The sequence below is a fragment of the Battus philenor genome, unplaced genomic scaffold (assembly GCF_028537555.1).
Source record: "Battus philenor isolate CCGP_79_NKW_IND1 unplaced genomic scaffold, ilBatPhil1.0.hap1 SCAF_11, whole genome shotgun sequence".
In the NCBI taxonomy this organism is placed as follows: domain Eukaryota; kingdom Metazoa; phylum Arthropoda; class Insecta; order Lepidoptera; family Papilionidae; genus Battus; species Battus philenor.
In genome coordinates, this window is record NW_027181673.1 from 9,294,049 (window position 1) to 9,317,251 (window position 23,203).

General features: G+C 32.2%; 1 protein-coding gene across 5 annotated transcripts in view; it reads right to left on the minus strand.

The window, feature by feature from the left end:
* ASPP (Ankyrin-repeat, SH3-domain, and Proline-rich-region containing Protein) overlaps positions 1 to 23,203 on the minus strand; it is a 278,253-nt gene that overhangs the window by 10,690 nt on the left and 244,360 nt on the right. For all 5 annotated transcript variants that reach the window (XM_068772350.1, XM_068772358.1, XM_068772365.1 and 2 more), the window contains one exon: positions 6,346 to 6,518. In XM_068772350.1, the coding sequence (XP_068628451.1) occupies positions 6,346 to 6,518 (173 nt within the window). The remainder of the gene's footprint in view (positions 1 to 6,345; positions 6,519 to 23,203) is intronic.

A 23,203-nucleotide genomic window follows, 5' to 3' on the forward strand; every position in this document is an offset into this window, starting at 1 on the left:
CATATAGCTTTTGTGATTGTAAAATGATTTAGTTGACTCCATAAATTTGAGGCTAAGCAGCGTGTTAAATTCAAAGCACACGACGAGGTGTCTTTTGTTCATACACCTTCGCATTTAATAATCAAGACTAAATAACGCAATAGCTTAGTCTGGTGCTATTGCCGTTATTACCAAGCCGATATATCTGACCACAAAACGGTCTATCGCTAAATCAATTCCGAATGAATGAGTTTTTCCATGTCAATGAATTTTCTGCTCAACAACTAAAACGATTTTTGTTCAAGAGTGCGAAAAAATAATGAAATTTGAATCGGTATTAACCGCCCAATCTGCGGTTTGTTCACAAGGATAGCTGGTTTATTTCAAAACTGTATAATTTATTAACACTGCCAAAAATAATATTCTTAATACAAGGCTACGAACATATGAAAATAATGATTATTATAACAAGGAAGCATTCCGATTAAAATTATTTTACGATATGAGACATGCTATTTTTGCCTTGCAGGAAGGTTTATCGGCTGAATAGAAGTCGAAACAAACTCTAAGACCATAGCAACGCGGTACTATTCCGTATTTTAATACATAAAATATTACACAGTACGTCAATTTTTCTCTTTTTACCTTGGGATTGAAAATGGTACCTTTTAATAAGTCATTGTCCAGATACGGTACACTTTAAACAGGAACATAAAATGTGCGCTACCCACACATTTTACTGACGGACAATTGGTAGACAGACAGTTATCCGACAGAAAAAAGACGGAGGTATCATTTGATCAACGGGAAAGAAACCGAAGGAGACATTTTGATAATATTAATAAAAAATAACTTTTTTTACAATTAGGTTATACTTTATTTCCGCAAAAATTCTATTCGGCCTGCTGTCCGTCGCCTAATAGTTTCCTCTGGCATCGAATCCGCAGCCTACGATTGCAAGTCCCAGTCCTCGACTACTGGGCTCCTTTTTTATCGGTAATATATTATAGGTAGCCAAAATAGCAAGCAAAATTAAAGTTTTAAAGGCAAATAAATTTATTAAACTTTTTAATACAAATTAAGTCAAAACAATTACCTTTTGGATAATACAAGATCGTGTTATTTCCAAATGCCTTCTAAACGACTCCCCGTTATTTCGGCAAAAATACCAGAATCTTCTCTCTAAGAATCTTCAATTTCTTTTGGGGCGGATCCCGTTAGATTGATACCGTAAATTAAGGAAAGGAGCAAATTAGACAGCTAAGCTCCGATATATGGTTATTAGCCCGCTAAAATAGACGTCGCAGAAGATCATATAGGATTATGTGTTAATACCGTTTTCTTGTTAAGGCATCTGAATGTTGTCGTATGTTTTCCTCCAAATTATATCAGGGAAGACATATGTTGATATATGTTTTTGGTTTTGATTTTGTACATGTTGATGCTTATTAGTGTATATAGTATGTTATACATTATTAGTTTACATATATCTTGTTATATTTTATCTACGCTTCATAAAATGTTTAATCTGTAGGTTTATTTTTATTTTTAAATCTTTTGTGGGCAACAGTGAACGTTATCACAATACACTCTATGTATGTCTCATGTAACGTCTCTGAATTATCATGTAATAATTTAATAAGCTCATTAAACGAAGACTTGTAAAAAAAACATTATATTTTAAAAGTTCTACATAAGGAATTTTAAAAGTGATAATAAAGGTCGAAAATCCTCGTAAATAAATTGGTTGATAATAGTTCAGGATATAAATGAGGAGAATTCACAGAAAAAAATCTGACCGAAATTCTCGTGGTCACTTCTCAGTTCAGGGTGCATTTGAAACCCTCTTAATTCTACGTTTAAGGAAGCCATTATAGTGCAGTTAAATATGATTTTTTATCAAATTGGTCTCTTCTTGCATTTTCCTCGTAACGAATAAGAGTATCTCTCCTAAATGATTCAATGTGGTTAGTAATTGAATAGTTAATTAATATATTCTTTTTAATCGCATATTTAGAGGACTATGCCGAGGGTTTAAGTATATCGAATAAATTTCAATAGCTTAAATAGACATAAAGATCTATTAGAAGTAACACAATTTCTCACTAGTAGACACGACCTTTATAATAATAAATAACTTATTCAAATATAGTAAATATCGTATCTCATCTAAATAAATAAATAGATTACAATTATTCTATTAAATATTTAAAGTTCATATAGATATTAGCATTTTAATATTTCTGCTATCGTGCAAGCTTCTTTTCAAAGAGCGAATGCTGGTCCAGATCCATTGATGTAACTGTGACCTATGTTTGTTACCAATTGTCAATTCTAGGATTTAACAGTTTGTATACTAGTTGGTTTATCTTATGAGCGAGTTAAATAAAGAATCAATTAATTTTCACAGTGATTGTATACATGAGTTATAATAAAATGCGTGTCTATATTTTTAAATACATTTATTTTAACCTGACCTGATACACTTTAATGAAACATTTTTTTTTCTTTTTAAATTACCTTATGGTACGGTTTTTATACATGTGATTCTTTTTGAGGCTCCATGTTTTATTCACTGACACATATTTTTTCCATTTAAAATAATTGGTAGCTGATACGATGATTACATTGTTATATTGATGCGACACTGTGCTCATGCGAGATTCACTCAATTCTTAAATTTTAAATTACTGAATTTTTTTCATAAAATTCGATCGTTACGTACTTGAGGTTTACGATATCTGAAGCCGGACTTGCGTTTTTTATGTCTGCAACACCAGGAATTCATGTTGTCCTAGTACCATGACACTTTATATACTTTTGTAACACAATACTTATAGATTTGTTGTTTTGTATTTGTTTGTATAGCACCCACGTTATAAACTATAAGGTCATCTCGTTGATTGGATGCAGCAGGCTAGTCGAGAGCCGCGGCCGTAACTAAATTGTCAAATTGAAGTCTGAATCAAAACGCTGGTAGGCACTGGGAACAGACGTCGAATGAGTACAGTGACGTACTTCGGTGCGAATATTGTCAGGTGTTAATTAAGCGCATGATTTGATTTAGATTATCTAGTTGAAAGGAATAACGATGAAGTGTCAGAAATTAATCGCAAGGGCATAATCATTAAATAAAGTCTTTCGTGGGTTTCTATTTTCATCTCTGTTCTACTACAGTTTTATGCAGTTTTAAGAATAAGTAATTGTCTTCTTTTTATTGAATTTATGTATTCAATTTTCGACTGAAATTTTGTCATACCTATTGTTAACGTACTATTGCTGAAATGATATTATACACAACTATTGTAGTACTCTCTTAGTATATTTTCATTTAACCTCTAAAAAGTATAATTGAAATATCATCTTTAGTAGATGTCTGCTTAGAATTTGTGAATCTGATCGTTTAAAAAAAACACTAATTTGACAATAAATACACGCTTGTGTATAAGAACCAATAAATCACTTAAAGTGCAATAAGTATCTGTTAATTATCGTTTTCTTTGTTAAATCGTAATAATGAAAATGAAGTGTGAATTCAATACAATACGCGTAGTGCACACTGACTCTCAATTCTATTTATAGAGAGATGATTCGCGGTTGTCCCGTATGTAAGGGATTAGCATAACTACTCTGCGTCCTATTCTGCTATAACAAATTTAAATCTGACGCATTGTTTCAAAAAAATTAACATTTCAAAATTTTCTTGCGTATATTAATGAAATTTTTCTTACGCTCGCTGGATAGTTACAGTACTGGAGACAGTAAACTGACTGTTATTTTGGCGCATGTACAATATAAGTAAATTAAAATATATTTAATTGTTACTAACAATTTTCTTAGACAACGACCGTTACTAACGTGTTGTTCGAAATAAATTTACCTATTATTATCAATGCAAAGATTCTTTGAGATCAAATGGGAATGAGAAGATCCGTAGGCGAACAAAAGCAATCATCATAGCCCTGCAGATGGAAAGGTTGATGTGCCAGTAGGCAGGTCACGAAGGGCGAATAACAAATGTCTGCTGGAGTCTTAAAGTTCTGAAGTACAGACCTTGGACGCAATATAGGACGTTCTTGTTGAGATCGTCAGGAAATCGTAAATGGGCGCTTTTCAAGCCGCTTTCATCTGATCCCATTGAAAAACTATGGAAAGGGCTATGTTCCACAGTCGACTTCACACGGTTGAAATGATGATGATAACGAAATGATGGATTATGATTTTCAGATTTATAAAGATTTTCAGATTATAAATGTAGAATACAGTAATGCATACCTAACCAAATTTTTAAAAGCATAGAAAAATTAGTATCACTTTGCCTCAATTATCTTTCGCTAATGATGTAATCTAGCGAAACACTTTAATAGCTCCCCTTGAGAATGGCGAGGTATCAAGTCCAAGCGTTAGTGTTCGACCTTACTCTCACAACCTAGTTGGCGAGCAACGCTCGGGGTAATTCGACGTCCCGCATGCCGACGCATCTGAGGCATTCGATAAACTATATCATCGCTCTACCGTAGGGTATTCACAATTACAAATAATTTTCTTGCATAATTTTAGAGAATTATTCAAAAGATAAATCTCTGGTCGTGTTTTTGTTTCCTTCTTTGTAAGACTACAGATTCAGCATTGTAATAAAAAGAATTTAAAATCTAAGAACCCCTATCTACTTCGAAAAGTCTGAAAACTTTATTGCTCTTTAAATTCTTAGACGAGACAACCAATTATTGAATTATAGAAGAATATTATCTTTGGCTGAAAGACGAACTTAAAGCTCGCGAAACAATGGCCAGGTCAAAAGGTCAGGGAGAATTCTCGCTGTTCTAATTTTCTTGTGCAATAAAAATTCTTGCGTAATTCAAGTTACATACATTTATCCATTTATTTAAAATATTACAAACAAAGGATCATTTTTGTTACCACTTGTTTCATCGTAACTAGAAGAATATCAAATGCCATACAACTTAAAGTTCCAAACTCGCCCTGATGAGGGAGGAGCCGACAACAAACTTAGAGACTTTTTACTTTAATAATATTCTTAACCTACGTAGTAGAGCAATTCATTCCAAAGCTTTCTCGACACTTAACAAATCCTTCGTACTATAAAATTATTGTGATAAGTTATAATTTAATGGACTTCTTATATTTATAGCCTGTATAATACACAGCTACTCAAAAAAGAGTTACTAATTATATGAAGATAGTATGTATATCATGTAAGTAATAAGTTTGTTACTTATTTAACTATTTACATTTTCAGAATTAGTAAATATAAAGTATAAAATAACGGCGTGTTTGTTCTCTTATCACGAGTTAAAATTTTTCTAATGGTATTACCGAATACAAAAAAGGGTTCTTAATCTCATTATATTACGTTTTGTTTCATTTCTACTTCTGTGTTTTCGATTTGTCCCAAAGTTAAAGTTGAAAACTTTCTAAAAATGCTTATAACCTTAAGATATTTTTAAACAAAAAACTAGCCACTTTAGATACCACTTTCTATGAAATCTGATTCGTTGATGGAATCACGGTAAATCTTGATTTCTTACGTTTCGACATTGACAAGGGGTCGCCTGATCAATTTGAAAAGGGATTCCATATAAGTTTATTTGGTATAGTGAGGAATCGGGAGAATACTTGACTAAACTTGATTGTTTATTCCCGAATAAAATGTCTACTACAAAAATTACAGTACAAGATTGAAAAGGTTTCCTTTGATTGTTTCTTTATTTCATAAATTTATTCAAAGTCAATCGAACCCTGTTTGTTGAAGCTGATATTATAATATTTACAAATTCTGATTGGTCATTATAATATATTTAACCATACGGAACGATCAACCGTATCCTTAATATTTTTAAAATCTTCTAAAATCACAAATTTCTTAATGACTGTGCGATGTAGTTGAAACTTCAAAAATCTCTTATTATAATTATAAACAGACACTGAATTAGAAGGTATAACTTATGTATTATTCAAAGGAAAAACTAGTTTAATTAATTATTTGCGACTTCACCAGGGTAAAGAAGAAAATTAGGAGAATATCATTATTTATCTCTCACTTAGTGTCTGATTGGTAAGCTGACACGCCAACGAGCCATGGCGAAGACTATGCCCGAGTTAGCCCAGCAGATTGGCAAGTTGAATAGTTAGCAGTCACATGGCGCGAATAACAGATGGCCGGTACGACAGTAAGGTTCTAGGGTAGAGACCACTCAAGTGCAGCGTAAGACGTCCTACCTACTACGTGAAGAGATGACGACATTGCAGATGCTTTCTGCCGGTGTTATAATATATGGGGGAGATCTATATCCAACAGTGGTATTCCTACGATTGAAATGAAGTATGATGAACATGAGTTCTTACCATTAGTTCTCGGCGTAGCTTATCGAGCTCCTGAGCAGAAGGCGGAGCAGGCTGCGCCCTTCCTCTTCGCAATTCTTCCAGCTGCCGCGTCAACTCTTCCACTTTGGCCACCGCCACCGATAACTCCTTCTCTTTCTCATTGAACAACGCCCGTATTGATTCCAGGTCACTGTCTGAGAGATAAAAAAATTCGCAATGAATTCTATTTCCAGAAACAGTACAGTTTTTATAAATAAACTACCAATAAAAAGGCAAATGATTATTAAATAGTGTCATGTAAACATGTTCGACTTATTAAACATCTGAAACTTCATTTTTAAACTCTATATCTAAATATAAAACTATGATAGCTTGCTCAGCAAAAAGAATTACAATTAAAAATTACAATAGAGCTCAAGCAATTGTAAAAAGTTGTTCGGATATAATTTTATGAGTATATTGATATTTTTTTGCACTTTTTTAAATGATTTAAGTTTTCATTCAAAATTTTAATGTTAATAATAATTATGATAGCTTAGAGTTTAATTATTTGCAAAAATCAGCTTAAAACAGCGTGATAGTTGCATTTAGCTTTTAAAAAAGTCTTCATTTGTAGATCAATCGTAATGCTTTAAGAAAAGAAAATGCTATTTCACAGTTTGAACGACCAGCTGAGACCAATTTAGAGGCTCCGGGGGAAATACCTCCGACCTTTCAATTACGGAAGACAATAAAGAGGGCTTTATCTGTATGAGGAGACGGGCTTCCGTTCGTGCCTGACGACCCGATGGTTACAACATCATCTTATTGTTCGAAGCATTAGCCACATATGTTACCTACCTACGCATATCGAAACACCAACTGGAATTCCTTTTAGTTACAGATAAATCTCCAAAAATATCGGAATTTATTAGACGTTGTCATTTAACCAATTGAATGATTACTTTGGTAAGATTTACGACGAATGTTACATCTTTTACGTTAATTTGACAGAACAAAAAGTAATTAACAAAATGTTATTCTAAGATATTAGGTAATTTTGGCTCAGTCACTTTCAGAACCCACAAATAATTTAGATAACTTTGATCATTCGCCTCCGATATTAAAATAAAATTAATTCAACATGAAATAGAGGCAGCAATATCTAGAACAAAGATTTTCAAAAATATCATTAAAACGATTCGAAGCAAAGATTACATAATTTTCGTTTTAAACGTCGTCTACTGAACATTCAACATCTCCCGATGACGACGTTACGTGTAAGATCAATTAACGATACTTCCTAGACATAGGATTGGTTGATTAAATATATTGTCTGTAGTTCTCGGTAAACAAAGCTTTTAATTGTTGGTTTTAAATATTTGAACGTACACCTGGGACAATTTGAAGACAAGATATTTTGAGTATATACAAATATCTTTTGATGACCGCAATATCAGATACACAACTATCTTTTTACTTTTTTCTTGAAGCCATTTCTATCTTATGGCAAATCTTAGACGTAATCGTTAGTGCCATGTGAATTTTTTACACGTGTTATTCTTTTACATGTATCAGATGAAATAAAATACATGTTACAATTACTTGAAAAATAGCCTTTCCTATACGGTCTACAGCTTCGAATACTAGGTACTTTCGTAATATATCTCGATTTCTGTGACCCTCACAAATTGATTTAACGTGCCGCCTGAAGTCTTTCGCTTTCTTGATACGTATTTTCGATTCAAGAAAAGAAAAGTTACTATAGAGCTATAATAGCTCTAAAAACTTTTTAATTAAATAAAAGGTTTCCCAGCGGCTGAATTAAAAAAAAAGTTAAATCTAATTCTCATATTTTTAAAATCAAAACAATTAAATGTTTATATTTATATGAATAATACAACCCCGGAACGCACAGGCAAACATGAAAAACAAAGTTCATTGAAAAGTAATAGTAGAAAGTAAGGCACATTTATACAAGTTTTGCTCGGAAAAACTATTGATTTTCCGACGAGTATACGTGAGTCATGGAGTCATTTGAAGGCTGGTACGGCAAATGTCGATACAATCTTTATATGATTGTGCTTTAACATGAAATCTTGTATTTATAGTTTTTATAACAGCTTCAACCAATTTTGAACATTTAAAGATCAGTAATAACTTCAAAATAATTGCATAAACTGTAAAATAAAATTTTCTGGGAACACTTATTTTAGCTGATCTGCTGCTTTGATAAAAGGTAATAAAATAGCTAATTAATAATGGTTATCTATTTATAAATTATAGTCATAATATTAGTGTTATTGTTACGTGAAAAACATTCTTTTTAATGGTGTTTTTAGTAAGATTGTAATTACTTAATCATATTTCAAAGGATAGTCAAGTAGACACTAAACTTTAAAAATAATTAATATAAATGTGAGAATTATATTTCTACTTTAGAATCATCCTACTGATTCTGGGTAAATATTCGTTTCAACAGAGAGTATTCTCTAAGTAATTGGATAGTAGTAGCGATATAATCGAATGCCCCAAAGTCGTTTATTTGGCGTCGATTTCATACAGATTCCTATTGAATTCTCATCAAGTTGAATAAAAAGATTACGATTGGCGCAGATAGGAAAAGTTGAGATCGTCGCTTACAAGTATTGTGCTTTTGTTGAAATCAATCTTCACTTACAAGATTAAACTTGAACTAACTTAATTTGGAATTATGTATTACATTGTCATCATTTAGTTAAGTATAGAGTACTAAAAATATAGTATGGGTATTTCTTACACCGCCTACAACCTATTTCACAAAGATATACACAAAAATATACACAATACACACAAAAATAGTTATTAGAATATGTCGCAGGGGAAATATGACAACAAATCATCCGAAAAGTGATTCAAGAACACATATAATAGAGTAGTTAGTAAATAAACATATTGTAAGTTGTGTTAACATCTTTTAATTTTCATTTGTAATGATACTGGAACATAATTTTGAATAATGTATATGTTAATTATTATACATATTAAAATTCTATATAGTGAGAAATGTTACTGTACTATAGTAAAAAATATGATGATTGCCAGTAAGATCATCACTCTGCTATTTTGCATCGTTATCTCCTCTTTTCCATCAGGCGCTTTGGTTAATTTACTTATTTTTTATTGCATTACTAATGTATTATCGATTACAAGCCAAAAAAGTAGGTTCACTCTAGTTAATCCAAGCGGAGAATAATTCTTTTGAGACTAATGTCTTACGTCATATTGAAAATAACATTACAAATATGTTTGCTTTTTTGTGTTGAAAATGTGCTGTTAATGATGAATTCAGTTAACGGTAACGCGGTTATTCGTTGAAATTAATAGGCATAGTACAGCGCTGTGTCATACCTTTAAAGTAACTTTCAAAAATCGATTTATGTGCGGCTTCCATAGATATGCAAATGGACTATCAAGGAAACTTGTTATAGATGTTAGAGCTTTAAAAGGGTGAATGTGTGGTTTATTTGTCAGTAAAAATGTTTAGTCTTTACACGTATTTGCTATCTTCCTTTATATAGTGGTCATTCTGAAAAATGTTACATTAGTTTTTTTTTTCTATATATATTTTCTACTAATATTTTTCTATTTATTTTTATATTTTTATACTTGAATGCGACTGACCGTTAACTACTGACAGTATAGTCTTTAGGGACATGTAGTAAACAGTAATTAATTACAATACGAACTTTGAAAACGCTTAATCATGCTATATTATCAAAATGTTATTTTTTTTATTTTTTTAAATATTTATTTTTGGTTAAAAAAAGTATTCAAATTTGACAGCAATGGTTTCCATTACAATGACAGATAATAAAGCGTCATTATCAATGTCGTTTCAGATATTAGATTGGCCTATATTTAAGGTACTTGTTGCCATTAACCGCGTCGTAAATAATACGATTACAAAAATTACGTACAGACCATACCAATGCGGTGAAACCCAACCTCCTACTCTTTTATAGCTAGGTCATATTACCAGATCAAGAGCGTTCTATTTCGAGTGCAGACGGTTTCTGACATTGGACCTGTAGCGTCGTTTGTTTTTGTGGTTTAGGTCCCTAGCTTGCGAATAAAGTAACCTAAAAATATTGAGTTCATTTGATATGTTTACAACGCTTCAATTACTTCTTTAAAATTTTATTTAATGAATAGGCGATCTTTTTGAAGATTTATGTTAAACAGGTAGTTTGGTTATACTTGTGAGAGCTTGAAAGGGGTGGATATTTAGGTCATTTACTATTAATTAGTGTAGTATATATATATAGATATATATTGTAGTTACATTGTTTAATTTATACATGCTCCTTGTGCTGCCATTACATACGGGCGTGCAGATTGTTTAACGATCTCTCGCGTGAATTTGAATTCCACTTTGTGATATTACTGTATCTCACCTACTAAATAGATTACAAAAAAGAAGCGCAAATCAAAAAACTGTAATAAAATATTTGGAAAATATAATTAATCATATTACGACAAAAATAATCAGATTTTTAATTTATCTGTATTTTGCATATTTTGCAATTTCTTTTCACTTTTATTTTTTGATGATTGGCAAATGAGCCTTGAATTTTTAAAGAATTAATATCTTAACAAGATTCTTTTTTTAGTTTGTGAAAACTTTTAAATAGCCTACCTAAAGGATTAATATCTGTAACTATTATTTAATTTATAAATAAATAAAATAAATTTATAATAAAACGGAATAAATATTTAATTCTATCTTATTTTAATGATTAATACCAGACTTTATTTACAAAAAAAAAGAAATATATTAACTGACTGTTTGTCCATTTCTATAGGGATTAGATTAAGCTTCTTTACGAAAACTATGCTCGAGTGAGCCCTTTGGTACTGTGGCTGTAATATTATTTATTTCACTAACTTGGACATTCTATGTATAACCTTCTTTATATAAGTAAATAACTTTTTGAATACCATAAAGAAATAAAAACTAGTTTGTAACTTAAAACAAAAATAAGAAATAGCTTCAATCTAGGAAATATACCAAGCGGACATAAAAATTTGAAAGGCAGGCCTTACGGTAACAAGACACGCGGCCCGAGGGCAGGCAGTCTACGACTCGTAAAAACCCTAAACACGCTTTATACGGCCATCTACGTAGTCATAACACAAGTTCGTGAGTACTTCAGTGGGTTGCTATAGACCCAAACACTCAGGTCATGACTTTTATTTATTACGTCTGTAACATCTTTTTGGCATTCTGTAACATTTTTTCTTAATTGCTTTCCTTACTTAATTAATTGGACTCAATTATATTTTGCGGATCGCTTTTTCTTAGTCACTTCGAATTTTTAATCACATCGTATAAAAATATATAACGACTACCAAGTTCCAACTAGCACATAATTAATAGCCATTATTATAAGTTTGTTCATCGGCTGACATGAATGAATTAATAATTTTTTTAATTTTCACTAGGACCAAAGATTCTAGAGACTAGATCAGGGACCGGCCGCAGGGTACGAGGTCCGCTCACAAGGTGTCAAGTCGACTTTGTTAAGGTCGTTGGATGACGCTCTAGCCATGCCGCTCCCAACCGGTCCTATTGGAAATCTTTCAGGAAGGTCCAGCAGTAAACATCTATTGACAGAAATGATGACAACGAATATTAATACTATACTCCAAATGATACGTCCAGTACATATCATTTGAAGAATAGTATTAATCGTCTGTAATCTTTAAAAAGATTCCGGGTTCAATGGCACGAAACAAAATTCAACGCTATTTTTGTATATATGTCCGTTTCACTATGATGCTTTCGAGTAGAGGATGATATATTTTATTCAGTGTCAATAATAGATCTGACATCCAACTCAGAGTTCCTAAATATTAAATCATTTCTCCGATTGATACAGACTTTACAATCTTGAGGTGAGAATGTTTCTCTTTAAGTAATGTAATTAAGTTAAATTTTCCATATTCTTCGCTCATTAGCAATTCCTTTTAAAATACGGTGCTAATTGGCAACAGCCGGTCATTACTTTTATAATGCTGCTGTGTTCCATTTTAAAGTAGATAATGAAAATGCTGGGTTAATGTGACGCGTCATCTCTTACCTTAGACGAGCGAAGAGCATTTGGTAGTTTAAAAGTTGGGCGTTGTTTTGTTATGATGTTTAACACTAAGTGAGCTTTCAGGTCAGTTTCGGTATTTCATTTCTTATAAAAACTATTACACAAAATATTAATAGAACGACTTTGCATGTTATTTAAAATTAAAACTAGTTGCACAATGTTGTTCCGACAAAACTTATTAAATACTATTTAAATTCAAAATATTTTTATTCAAGGCATTTACATGCGCTTTCAAATCGTTGATTACTTTACCACTGTAAGTAGTAAGTTACTACCGGCTCTAAACGATTTATTGAGATGAGCCGGCCAGAAAGTCAACAGTTGCTTTTAAATGAAATTTAACAATTTTTCATGTATACATTATAATATCAATCACTAAAATGTGTCAACATACCAAGCTCCACACTTTCGATCAATTAAAAACTCTAATACGCTACAATAAGATTTATTTAATAGTATACTTTTGACTTTAGATTTAATACTAAGAGAAGGTCTAAGATATCTTGTGGTACCCTCTGATATATGCGTACACTTGTTAACTTTTTGTAGATGAAATTCAGGCGTTCAGTGATAATGTGATTATATTTTCATTGTGATGCTATATGGTACACGATATATTTTCCTTGTTCACAAACCTTTAGTTTCCAAAGTGTTTCAAATTGCTTACTAGTTTGTATCGGAAAAGTGTTGTTTTTATTATTTTTTATAACAAAACTAATTTGCCGGCGCCTTAATTAAAGTATAAAAAAACGAAACGACTCAAGCGTTTTCGAGTTTTGTAGCTAGTAATATACTTAGTATTTTATACAGCTGTAGCCAGGCAGTAGAGGACTGAGACTAGCGATCATACACCGCGGGATGGATTCCCTGAATACATTCATATAAAAACCACACATCGTGCATTAATTATACAGGATTGTCACTGCGCACAAACAACTAATTTCTAGAGGATGAGTAGCGGCGGCCTCTCCGTACCATAATACCACACTAGCGATCGCCAACCGGCTTGCCAAGTGTGGCAATTATAGTATATCCCCCATAGATATTTTTAAGGTGAGGCCTATGCTTTGTAGTGAGCGTCTATAGGCCGAAATGTGGACTGGCTGATGTGATATATACAACTAATTTTGTCAACTAATGCATAGTGCACTCTATCCTTTAAGTAATAATAATATTGAAACAGACAGAAAAAACGAAACAGAGAGAAAAAACGTCTAAATAATTTCTGTTACTTCAAATAAAAATTATTATTTGTTTACTCTCTGCCCTTGCAGACTTCGTACTGTCAGAATTTGTTAGTCGGTCGCATTCCGATAGTTTCAGAGTAATCATTTTATACAGGGATGATTGTATACAAGTGTGCTTTAAAGCTATATGACTACAAATGAGCTATACATTCACCCCTTTAAACCGTTATCAAGGATCACGTGAAGTTTATGTTTTAATTTGCAAAATGCCAACTAAACACATAAAAATTAAAACTTCGACAAATTTATCAATTACGTAACCTGCAAAGTTGTAGCGCCGCGTGTTAATGGGTGTGGGGAGAGCGGTGTATTAATTTAGTCATGCGTTAGCTGTCCGTGTACTAGCCTGAATTACACAAATTTACTTTTAGGGATCTGTGCGCACTTTGTGGGATTTTCGTTGTCGCCCGGGGCGACCAACATTTATAATTTAGTTTAAATGTTTCGTAAAAGAATATGTACTCTGCGAAAACTGAATCGTCACATTCATTTTACTTTTTTGTAAATAGGTATTTTACTATAGACGAATAAGCTTTCAAGGTGTGAACATATAGCGTATTTGTCAGCAAAAACTTTGAAGCTTTAAAGCTTATTTCCATTCATCCTGTATAATGTGATCACTGTGAAATATGCTTAGGTTGACTGAGAGATAATGTCCATAAGGCATTTAATACGCTATTATACAAATTGTAAAAGCGTGAATAAATAAATAAATATGTCACATAAATATTTTTTTTATATTTAAATGCGACAAGTTACTTTTTTACTTCTGGCGGTACAAAGTATGCAGAGACGTAATGACTAATTTTTAACAGGAAGTAATCCGAATTTTGAAAACGCGTTTTCTTACTATATTTTCATATGGTTATTCATTATTTCTGGAACCATTGATTTTTGGATAGAGTGTACCATACATTAATTGCCAGAAATTGAGCAATACTATTCAATTCTTTAAAGGTTTTACATTTAACCAATCACCCTGCATAAAATCACTATCTAAATAAGCGATTTATGAACCCATTATCAACAATTTTAATCCATAATATCAGCAAGAGGTTTTACAAGGTACGATAGAAAGTACGGTGAATTAATTTTTATACCAGGAACTACTGATACTACTTGTGATAGTCTGATTGAATGAGATATATGTAGGAAATTTGAACAAGTTAAGACTTGTCTATAGCTTCCACAGCTAGAACAGTGAGGTCATGTTCCCTGTATTTGTTGAATCATGGATTATGAACAATGCGTTAACATAAAATTTAGTTTTAAGTTGAAAAAAGTGGAACTTAAAAGCACATGAAGTGTTAAAATTAATGCATGGTGATAATGTAGTCACTTTGTAGACTGTTTACAAGTGGTATGAGGGATTCAAAGGCGCGAATGAATCGGTTGATCACGAGCCCAAGTCGAGCGTCCTTCGACCTCAAAAACCGATGAAAACGTGTAAAAAGCAGCAAAATGGTTCGATTAAACAGGGGTTTAATACGAGAGCTTGCTGAGGAACTAAACACCTTTTGTAGGTCCGTGTAAAGCATTTTAATCGACGGTTTGTAAAACGAGTCCCAAATTTGTTCCCAGACATCGTTATTGATTCGCAAGTTTTTGGCAAAAAATATGACTGTCTGTCACACTGTCTCTCACACTCGCCTTATCTTCGGATTTAGCCCTATGCTATTTCAGGCTCTTTCCAGAACTAACTGATAACCGGGCTAAAAGAAAACCGTTTTGACACCATTCGCGACATTGAGAGAGCTGCGACATTGCAGCTGAAAGGTCGTCCGAAAGATGCATTTCAGAAGTGCTTCCAATAGTGAAATCAACGTTGGGTTAAATGCACCGCTAGCCAAGGAGAGTACTTTGAAGGGTATTAATTAAAGTTTAATATAAACCTCATGCTTTGTTCGCAATAATATTATTAAATGTAGTTTTTTTATGACTCGTGTCTGGAGATGAACGACAAACTGTACTGAACGACCACCAAATGCCGAATATCGGGCAACAGTATTAAACATATATAATTTGCAATAAAAGATAATATCTTTATCATTACGTAAAGTAATCTTAATGTCAATGTAAAAATAAAGAATCTACTATAAACAATCAGAAGTAAACAAAAATGAAGATATGTGTGATTAAAACATTCCTCTCTCGAAGATTTCTTAATGGAAATGTCAATTCAGTTATTTCGAGATTTAACGGCGTCGGAATTACTATCCAAATAGAAGGCTCGTCATCTCGTAACCGACCGAATTGTTTCGATCGTAACCTCCAAACAATCTCGTGAATGGGGCCGACTGATAAATGTATGCGATACCGTTCAGTCAAAGCACGTCCATAAAACGTTACATAGCTACATTTTTTATGTCGTAAAATGTTGAGATGGAAATAACGACAAGGTAAATAATACGTTTCGTCCATTACGATACAGTTCCACCAAGAATATAGACTTAAGTCTATCCGACCACTATTAAAATGTATAAATAATATAAGTATTACAACGTTGATATAACGTTGGCTAAGATAATAAAAATGGACAAAATTTTACTATTTACTCAAAGGTACGACATCACGATATTTTTTTTTAATTTACTTCCATGACGACTTTATTCGAAGATATGTTTTCAATATCAATGATTAACCTTTTAATTTTTTTATTATCACCAGCAACATCATCATCATTACAGCTGTAGAATGTCCACTGCAGGACGGCCTGTAGCCTAAATCTTTCGACGACCTTATGGCCATGCCATCTGTCTATCCTTGACCCTTTACCAGAAATTAATCCACCTGTTCCTCGTCTTTCGAGAACATTAAACATACAGTAGCAATTTCAACGTCTTAAATAATCATTAAACATGCATAGCATAAAAAACGTGTGCTAAATTTGTGTAGTCTCATAGTTGAAAATAATTAGTCGTTGGTTTTTGCCTTATCGGGCTTAAGATGGTAGAGGGCTGAATTGGTATAACTTTACTGCAACTAAGCTAAGCTAACTTAAAAGCTCCTTCTGTGGTCGTATCTCGAATTAGGCTTTTCACCGAATTAGGAGGCTACTGTGATTGCGTAGGCGAAGACTTTATATGCTGACTATACTTCTGAGAAGAATTTAGCTTGAGAAGTCATTTCATACGTCTTTAAACCAACCAAAGCTCTACTCGACCGTCTACTGTAATTGGATTATCGAGAGAATTTGTACAACCAACTTACTACGAGTAAAAGTTAGAGCTGAGAGTACAATAAGTGGTGAAACAAATTCCTGCAAAACTTATAAATAACAATGGAAAATTTGTCAGATATTCGGCGGTATTATACTGCTACAGAAATCGCTGTACCGTGTCTTAAGTATGCGCACAGCGAGACGGGGGATCGCTCCATTCCCTGAGTTGGTAGTCACCGCTTGCGGTGGCGTCGCTTAAGCAGCGGTTTCGGTTGTACTATACTAGTACATAACGGGCCATCGTCGCCGATGAGTAATCTGATAGTGAATCTATTATGTATAAGAGTAAGCAAATATTGTTGCATCATTCGGGAGATGAAAGATCGGAGATGTATATCTGTTCACTTCAATGTATGCGAAATCATCACAGTTCATTATTGTTTATATTAAGTATATAATATGTATATTATGAAACATTCAGACATTTTATAGTGAAAACTGTTTATGAGACATAATTAAATAAAGACGTAAAATTATATTTTAAATTATAAAGCATCCATTACCTTTTATTTTATCGATGACGGCTTAAAGAGGTATAATTGAAAAAGGCTATTACGCGATCGTAGATTGGCGGGTTAATGGTTTTTATTATTTTTATTTGATTAAAATCTGGATTACCTTGTATCTTTTTGTTATATTTGTACGTTGCAAATTATCAGTTAAAATTGTAGTTTATGGTTTTTTTTGTTATAATCCGAACGTTTTTTAAAAAAGATTGAATTCCGTTAACATGCAAATTATGGCGTACTGAGAACTAAAGAAAAAGCAGGACAGTAGCAGTTTGGCTTCATTGCAGTTTGGAAAAAATATAAAAATAGTAGCGGCAACATTCTGTATGCGCATACATTAGTTCAACGTGGTTAGCATTCCATGGTTGACAAAATTCAAAATTTCTTTATTCGAGTAGGCATTTATATACACTTTTGAATCGTCAATTATTTTAACATTATAAGTAGTAAGTTACCTCCGCCTCGGAATGCTGATGTGCTGAGAAGAGCCGGCCAGAAACTCAAATTAGCTTTTTTAATGAAATTGAATAATGATGTGATGACGTGAATACTATTATGATTAACCAAAGCCTACATATTTCGATCAATTAATAACTCTTGAATGCTATAGTAAGATGTACGTAAAAATTTACTTTCTTATTTTATTGAGTGTGATTTAAAACTAAGAAGCTCTTCCCTAAGTCTAAGACATCTTGTGGGACTTCCTTACATATGCGTAGACTCAGACCCATGAACGATTAGGTACTTGAACACGAAATTTAGGCCATAAATGTTTATTTTTAATTCTTGTATTTATCATGTGGCAGGCAGTCACTATTTTTATACTATTTAAATTTTTACGGTTAAGTTATAAATTATTACGAATGATTTTAACATAGTTAGCGGTGAGGGCAATGATAATATTCCTAACACATAGTTTTTACAATCTCGTAATAAATGAAAAATTTAAGTTTAACAAAATGTTTCATATTTCGATATAAAGGAAATAAGAAATTAAAAAGATGCAGTAGCGACCTAGGCTTAAAATAAAATTATACGAAATGAAGCTCGGAACTAAATCAATTGCTGAGTTGCGAAGTCAATTGTTAAAACATTTTCCATTTTACGACGGCGCAGAACATTGAAATATAATGTAATATTTCTTATTTTATCCTGTTCGTTCTTCATAAATTAATATCAATCTATTTTAGATTTCTTGTATCAATTTTAGTTCATCAATGGTGAATGAATATATCCAGATCATTATCATCATCATTTCAGCCGAGGCATAGGCCTTCTCCAAAGATCGCCACAGTGGTTCCCTGATTATGTCTTCGGTTCAGCTAGTGGTCCTATATTTACATCGCGTCTACGGATCGAGTTCACCACTCAGGAACTTTTAACTTCGTAAAATTTTTGCTTTCAATTATTCAATCGAATCCGTGCTTTTAAGGATATTTTGTAACATTTTTGTTTTTTAATCGCGTATGATTTTTGCTTGTTCAGAAAAATCAGTACAGCATAATTTTACAGTTTAGTATTTTTTTCGCCTGTTCTCTCAAGTCTTAGGAAACTATAATCCGAACACATAGTGTACTCATCATTATATACAGTTTTTTTTAATTTAAATTTGCTATATTTCAAAGTTTTTTTTCGTATTTATATGATGACGCACTGAATGCTTATGTTCATATAATCTTTTGTGATACAAAATACCAACGTCAAATTCTTACAGTAAGCAAATGCCGTGCGTCTTTTTTAAAGAGACACGACACGACATTTTAGAAATGAAATTTCCGCCCTAGCTCGCATACCAACCTTTTTAATTAAGAAGAACAAATTATTTTTGTCATTTGTGTTAATGAATGCCTACAGCTAAGAGCGTTTTGGGCTATCGTAAACAAAAGTTACAGTTTGACCCCTATACAAACTTAAATAATTAGAAACCTTATATTTAAACGACATTTTATTATTGTACAAAACAATTGAAGTGATTAAATAGACGTTAATACTTAAAGACAATAATAAGGGTGAGACACATAAATCAGAACTATATACAGGAGTTTTTTTTGTTAACGTGGTCCGGTTATAAAAAATATCTAGATCAAGCAGTCTATGCTAACTTTTACAAGTGGAAGTAAGCATTGCTATGCGAGAGTTGCGCCTGACATTATTATTATAATTAGGTAATTTAAAAAAATCATGTACAATTTAGTTGCGTATTCCTTTTGGAAACACAGAGCTAAATGCGTTCCAGAAGTTTCTTACAATTTGCTGAGCATTGAATAACTTATGTAAGAATATTAAATCCATTCTTCTACGTACAGACAAAGTGTTCATTTGAAAAATAGTGTTCTATTTATGATTATTATAATAGCTTTCATTGTAATTAGAGTTGATTTATAATTTACAACTCCAGGGGCCTCGTGTAATTATAAATTATACAGTGAACATCATAGTGACATTTCAATATGAATAATAAATGTAACCAAAATAGTTGTCGCTAACCGACTTTTATGTATGCGGCAAAGTATTGATCGACGGCGGAGTCTTCTACATAATACATGACGAAATTCTATCGATTTTTTGGTTCAAGGGTGGCAGTAATTTACTAGTTTTATGTCTTCCATAACTATAAACATAATATAACCTACTATAAAGAAAAAGTTTTTTTTTTTAATTTTTTGGAAGATGAAATCTATTAATATTTAATATTCTTTTCAAAGTTTAATAATTAGAAATTTTATTGCATCACGTATATGTAAAAGACCAAAATGTTTAAGTTAAACTAATATGATGTTCATTTATGCTTAATTGTTATATTTTTCTTGTTTTCATATCTATCTATTTTTTTTTCTTTTAAACTTGATCGCTAAGTTGGGGCAGCTATTTTAAAAATAAAATTTAATTCTTGTTTTTGTAGGCTTCGTCGACAAATATACTGTCGTAGTATTAAAAATAAATACATTTAATTTGTATTTTTAACAGGGGATTCTTTTTGTTACTTTGTGGACAAAACTAGGTTTTAAACTGTCGAAGATCAAATTTCGAGACAAATAAGAATGGCGGTATTTCATACCTACATAGTAACGAACTCAAAGGTAACCGAGGTTGTATGTTGTTTCGCAGATGAACCCCCGAGTAGCAAATCTCTGATTTGGTATGCATTGAATGTCTCTGAGTCAACTGTTTTGAATCACCAACATAATCCACAAGTCCCGTCGAAAGAAAAAAATGAAGACGGCTACCACACGGGCCATTAGCTCAACCTTATCTTATTACATACATGTACAGACCAAATTCCGTATATGTTGATGTAAAAACCTTTTATTAATTTTGAAGGAAATTATACTCATATAATTAATCTTTTTAGTACCTTTGTCGAATTAAGTAATATAAATGTAAAACAGTGTGATTTTTATAGCTCATTTGAACAATAAAATTTTGGTTAAAACATATCATCTGATGCTTTTTAAACAAAACGTCCCATTCATAGAATATCACAATATTTATTTAAATAGTATTTTATTTATTTTTTCATAAATCCCAGTTGATTCGTGTACAGAATGCAAGATAAGATATATTTATAATTTTTTACGTGTTTCTTTAGACTCGCTGTGATTTCATATGTAACGAATTACTTACGTTATAAGAACAGTCGTGAAGGAGGAGAATGTTGAGATATGTTAAATTTATTCATGAATCGAGAAGTTTCAGTAATGAAAACATGTTACAACTCTGGCAATAAATCAACGCGAAGAACAAATGAAACGACTTGTAACAACAAGGCATTTAAAAGATTGGAAACAGTTTAGTATTGTTACTTCGGGCTAGAATTGATGTAAAACTTCATAATATTGTTAATTGTTAATATGCGTATTAGCTTGATAGCTCGAACCACCGTCTTTCACTCATGACTCTCAAAATCACTCGTGGGGCTCTCTCACACCCGCGTTAAACACGTACCTAATTATTTGATATTGCCAAAAAGACGAGCTATTACTTGACGAAACTGATGATTACCGGTAAAGTAGAGTACGAATCAGTACGTAGATGCAATGTGAAGGTGAGTTATATCATTTATCTAAATATTTAGTTATTTTTTATTATCTGTTTGTTCCGAATATTGTACTTTTTTCTTGTGCTAGTTTTTTTTATAAAACATAGTGTTAATTAAAACCACAGATGGTATAAGTTATATATATAACTGAATTTAATAAATGATGGTGGCATAACTTGGTCACAATTCATAATTGTTAGTCCATATTAATGATTGTAATCACTACTTTCAGTCCTACTCCAATGAATAAATATATAAAAATCATGTTAATTACTGAAAATAGATTATGCGTTTAAGAAGCAATTAAATCATTATTCATTCTATTGAATTGAAAAGTTTCAATTTGTAACTATTGGAAAAAGCAAAATTGTAATGTAAAATCGATAACATTGCCAAGACAGAACATGATCAATGACATATAGAACAGAATAGACAGTCGATATGGACGAAGTGCAGCTTAAAAACTCAACGTACGCCCTGTTTCTAATGGAAATGTCGACTCCGTTACATGGAAATTTACTATTCGATATCAGAGAGACAGGCTTCCAAATGGAAATCTAGTTGCACTGTCCAAATGAATTTTTATCTCCGCGATCTCGTGGCTCATGACAAGATCCATTCAGAAGCTGACGTTGCAATTTTCCTGAATTGATTTTAAATTTAACTATGAAAAATTGATTAAATATTTTTGAATAACGACATGAAGTTAACTTTAATTAAAAATTCTAAATTAATATTCATTTTATGAATAGTTCTTAGTCGATAATGAAAACGGAACTACACAAAATATGGGGGAAGTTGGACCAGCATATTACCGCCGCAAATATATGAACTAAATACAAGAATAGAACAAACCAGTAATCGGAGACGATAATATAAAATATGTCTCGTGTATATTTAGTTATCATCATTATCATTCCAGCAGTAGAAAGTGTACCGGTCTCTGTTACGACCGATTAAAAGCGGTCTGTATACAGTGCCTTCCGTCGACCTTAACAAGGTTAAGGACCTTAACAAGGAACACAAATTCCATTAAATTTCGATTTATGCTAATATTAAGAAAGAGATGTTTAAATCTTTCTGTATATTACAGATTGTGTAAATGTAATGAAATGTAGTTCGTAGGTTCATTAATCGAATCTCAACCCCTGTCAATTGTAATGTTCCGCTACGTAATAATATGCATTTACTAGTATAATGCAAGCCATTTGAAAGCCTATTATATGTTGATTATGCGAATTAACTTCGTTACATTGATTGCTAAAGTGCATTATGAATGTATTGACTTAAACGGGTAAAAAGAAAAGAGCAGGTGCAATTTGCAACTTTTCACTTGTACCATTGGTATAATATAATAATATGTTTCATTTGCCTATTATAAATATGTTTCCAAAATGTTTCTTTTTTATAATAAGTCACTGCTTGAACTTAGGGATAAAATGCATCCGAATATCTCTGTGCATGACTGATATATTCAAAAGACGTCAAAAATGGTTCTTGTAATTATAACGTATAGTCTGGTGGCAGATTTATATTTTTTAATACGATTATTTGAAAAGTAAGGTGCGGTGTAAGGGTGGTGTAGTTGGAAACACTGACGCGTGCAGATTTCTCAGTTACGATGTTGCCGTGGTCAAGTGATCTATGCGCGTTCCCCATCGAAGCATTATTTAAATAGTAATGATTCTTACGTAACTTCCCGTCAACAATTTTGTTTACACTTCGGTATTCCACGTAAAAGTGAT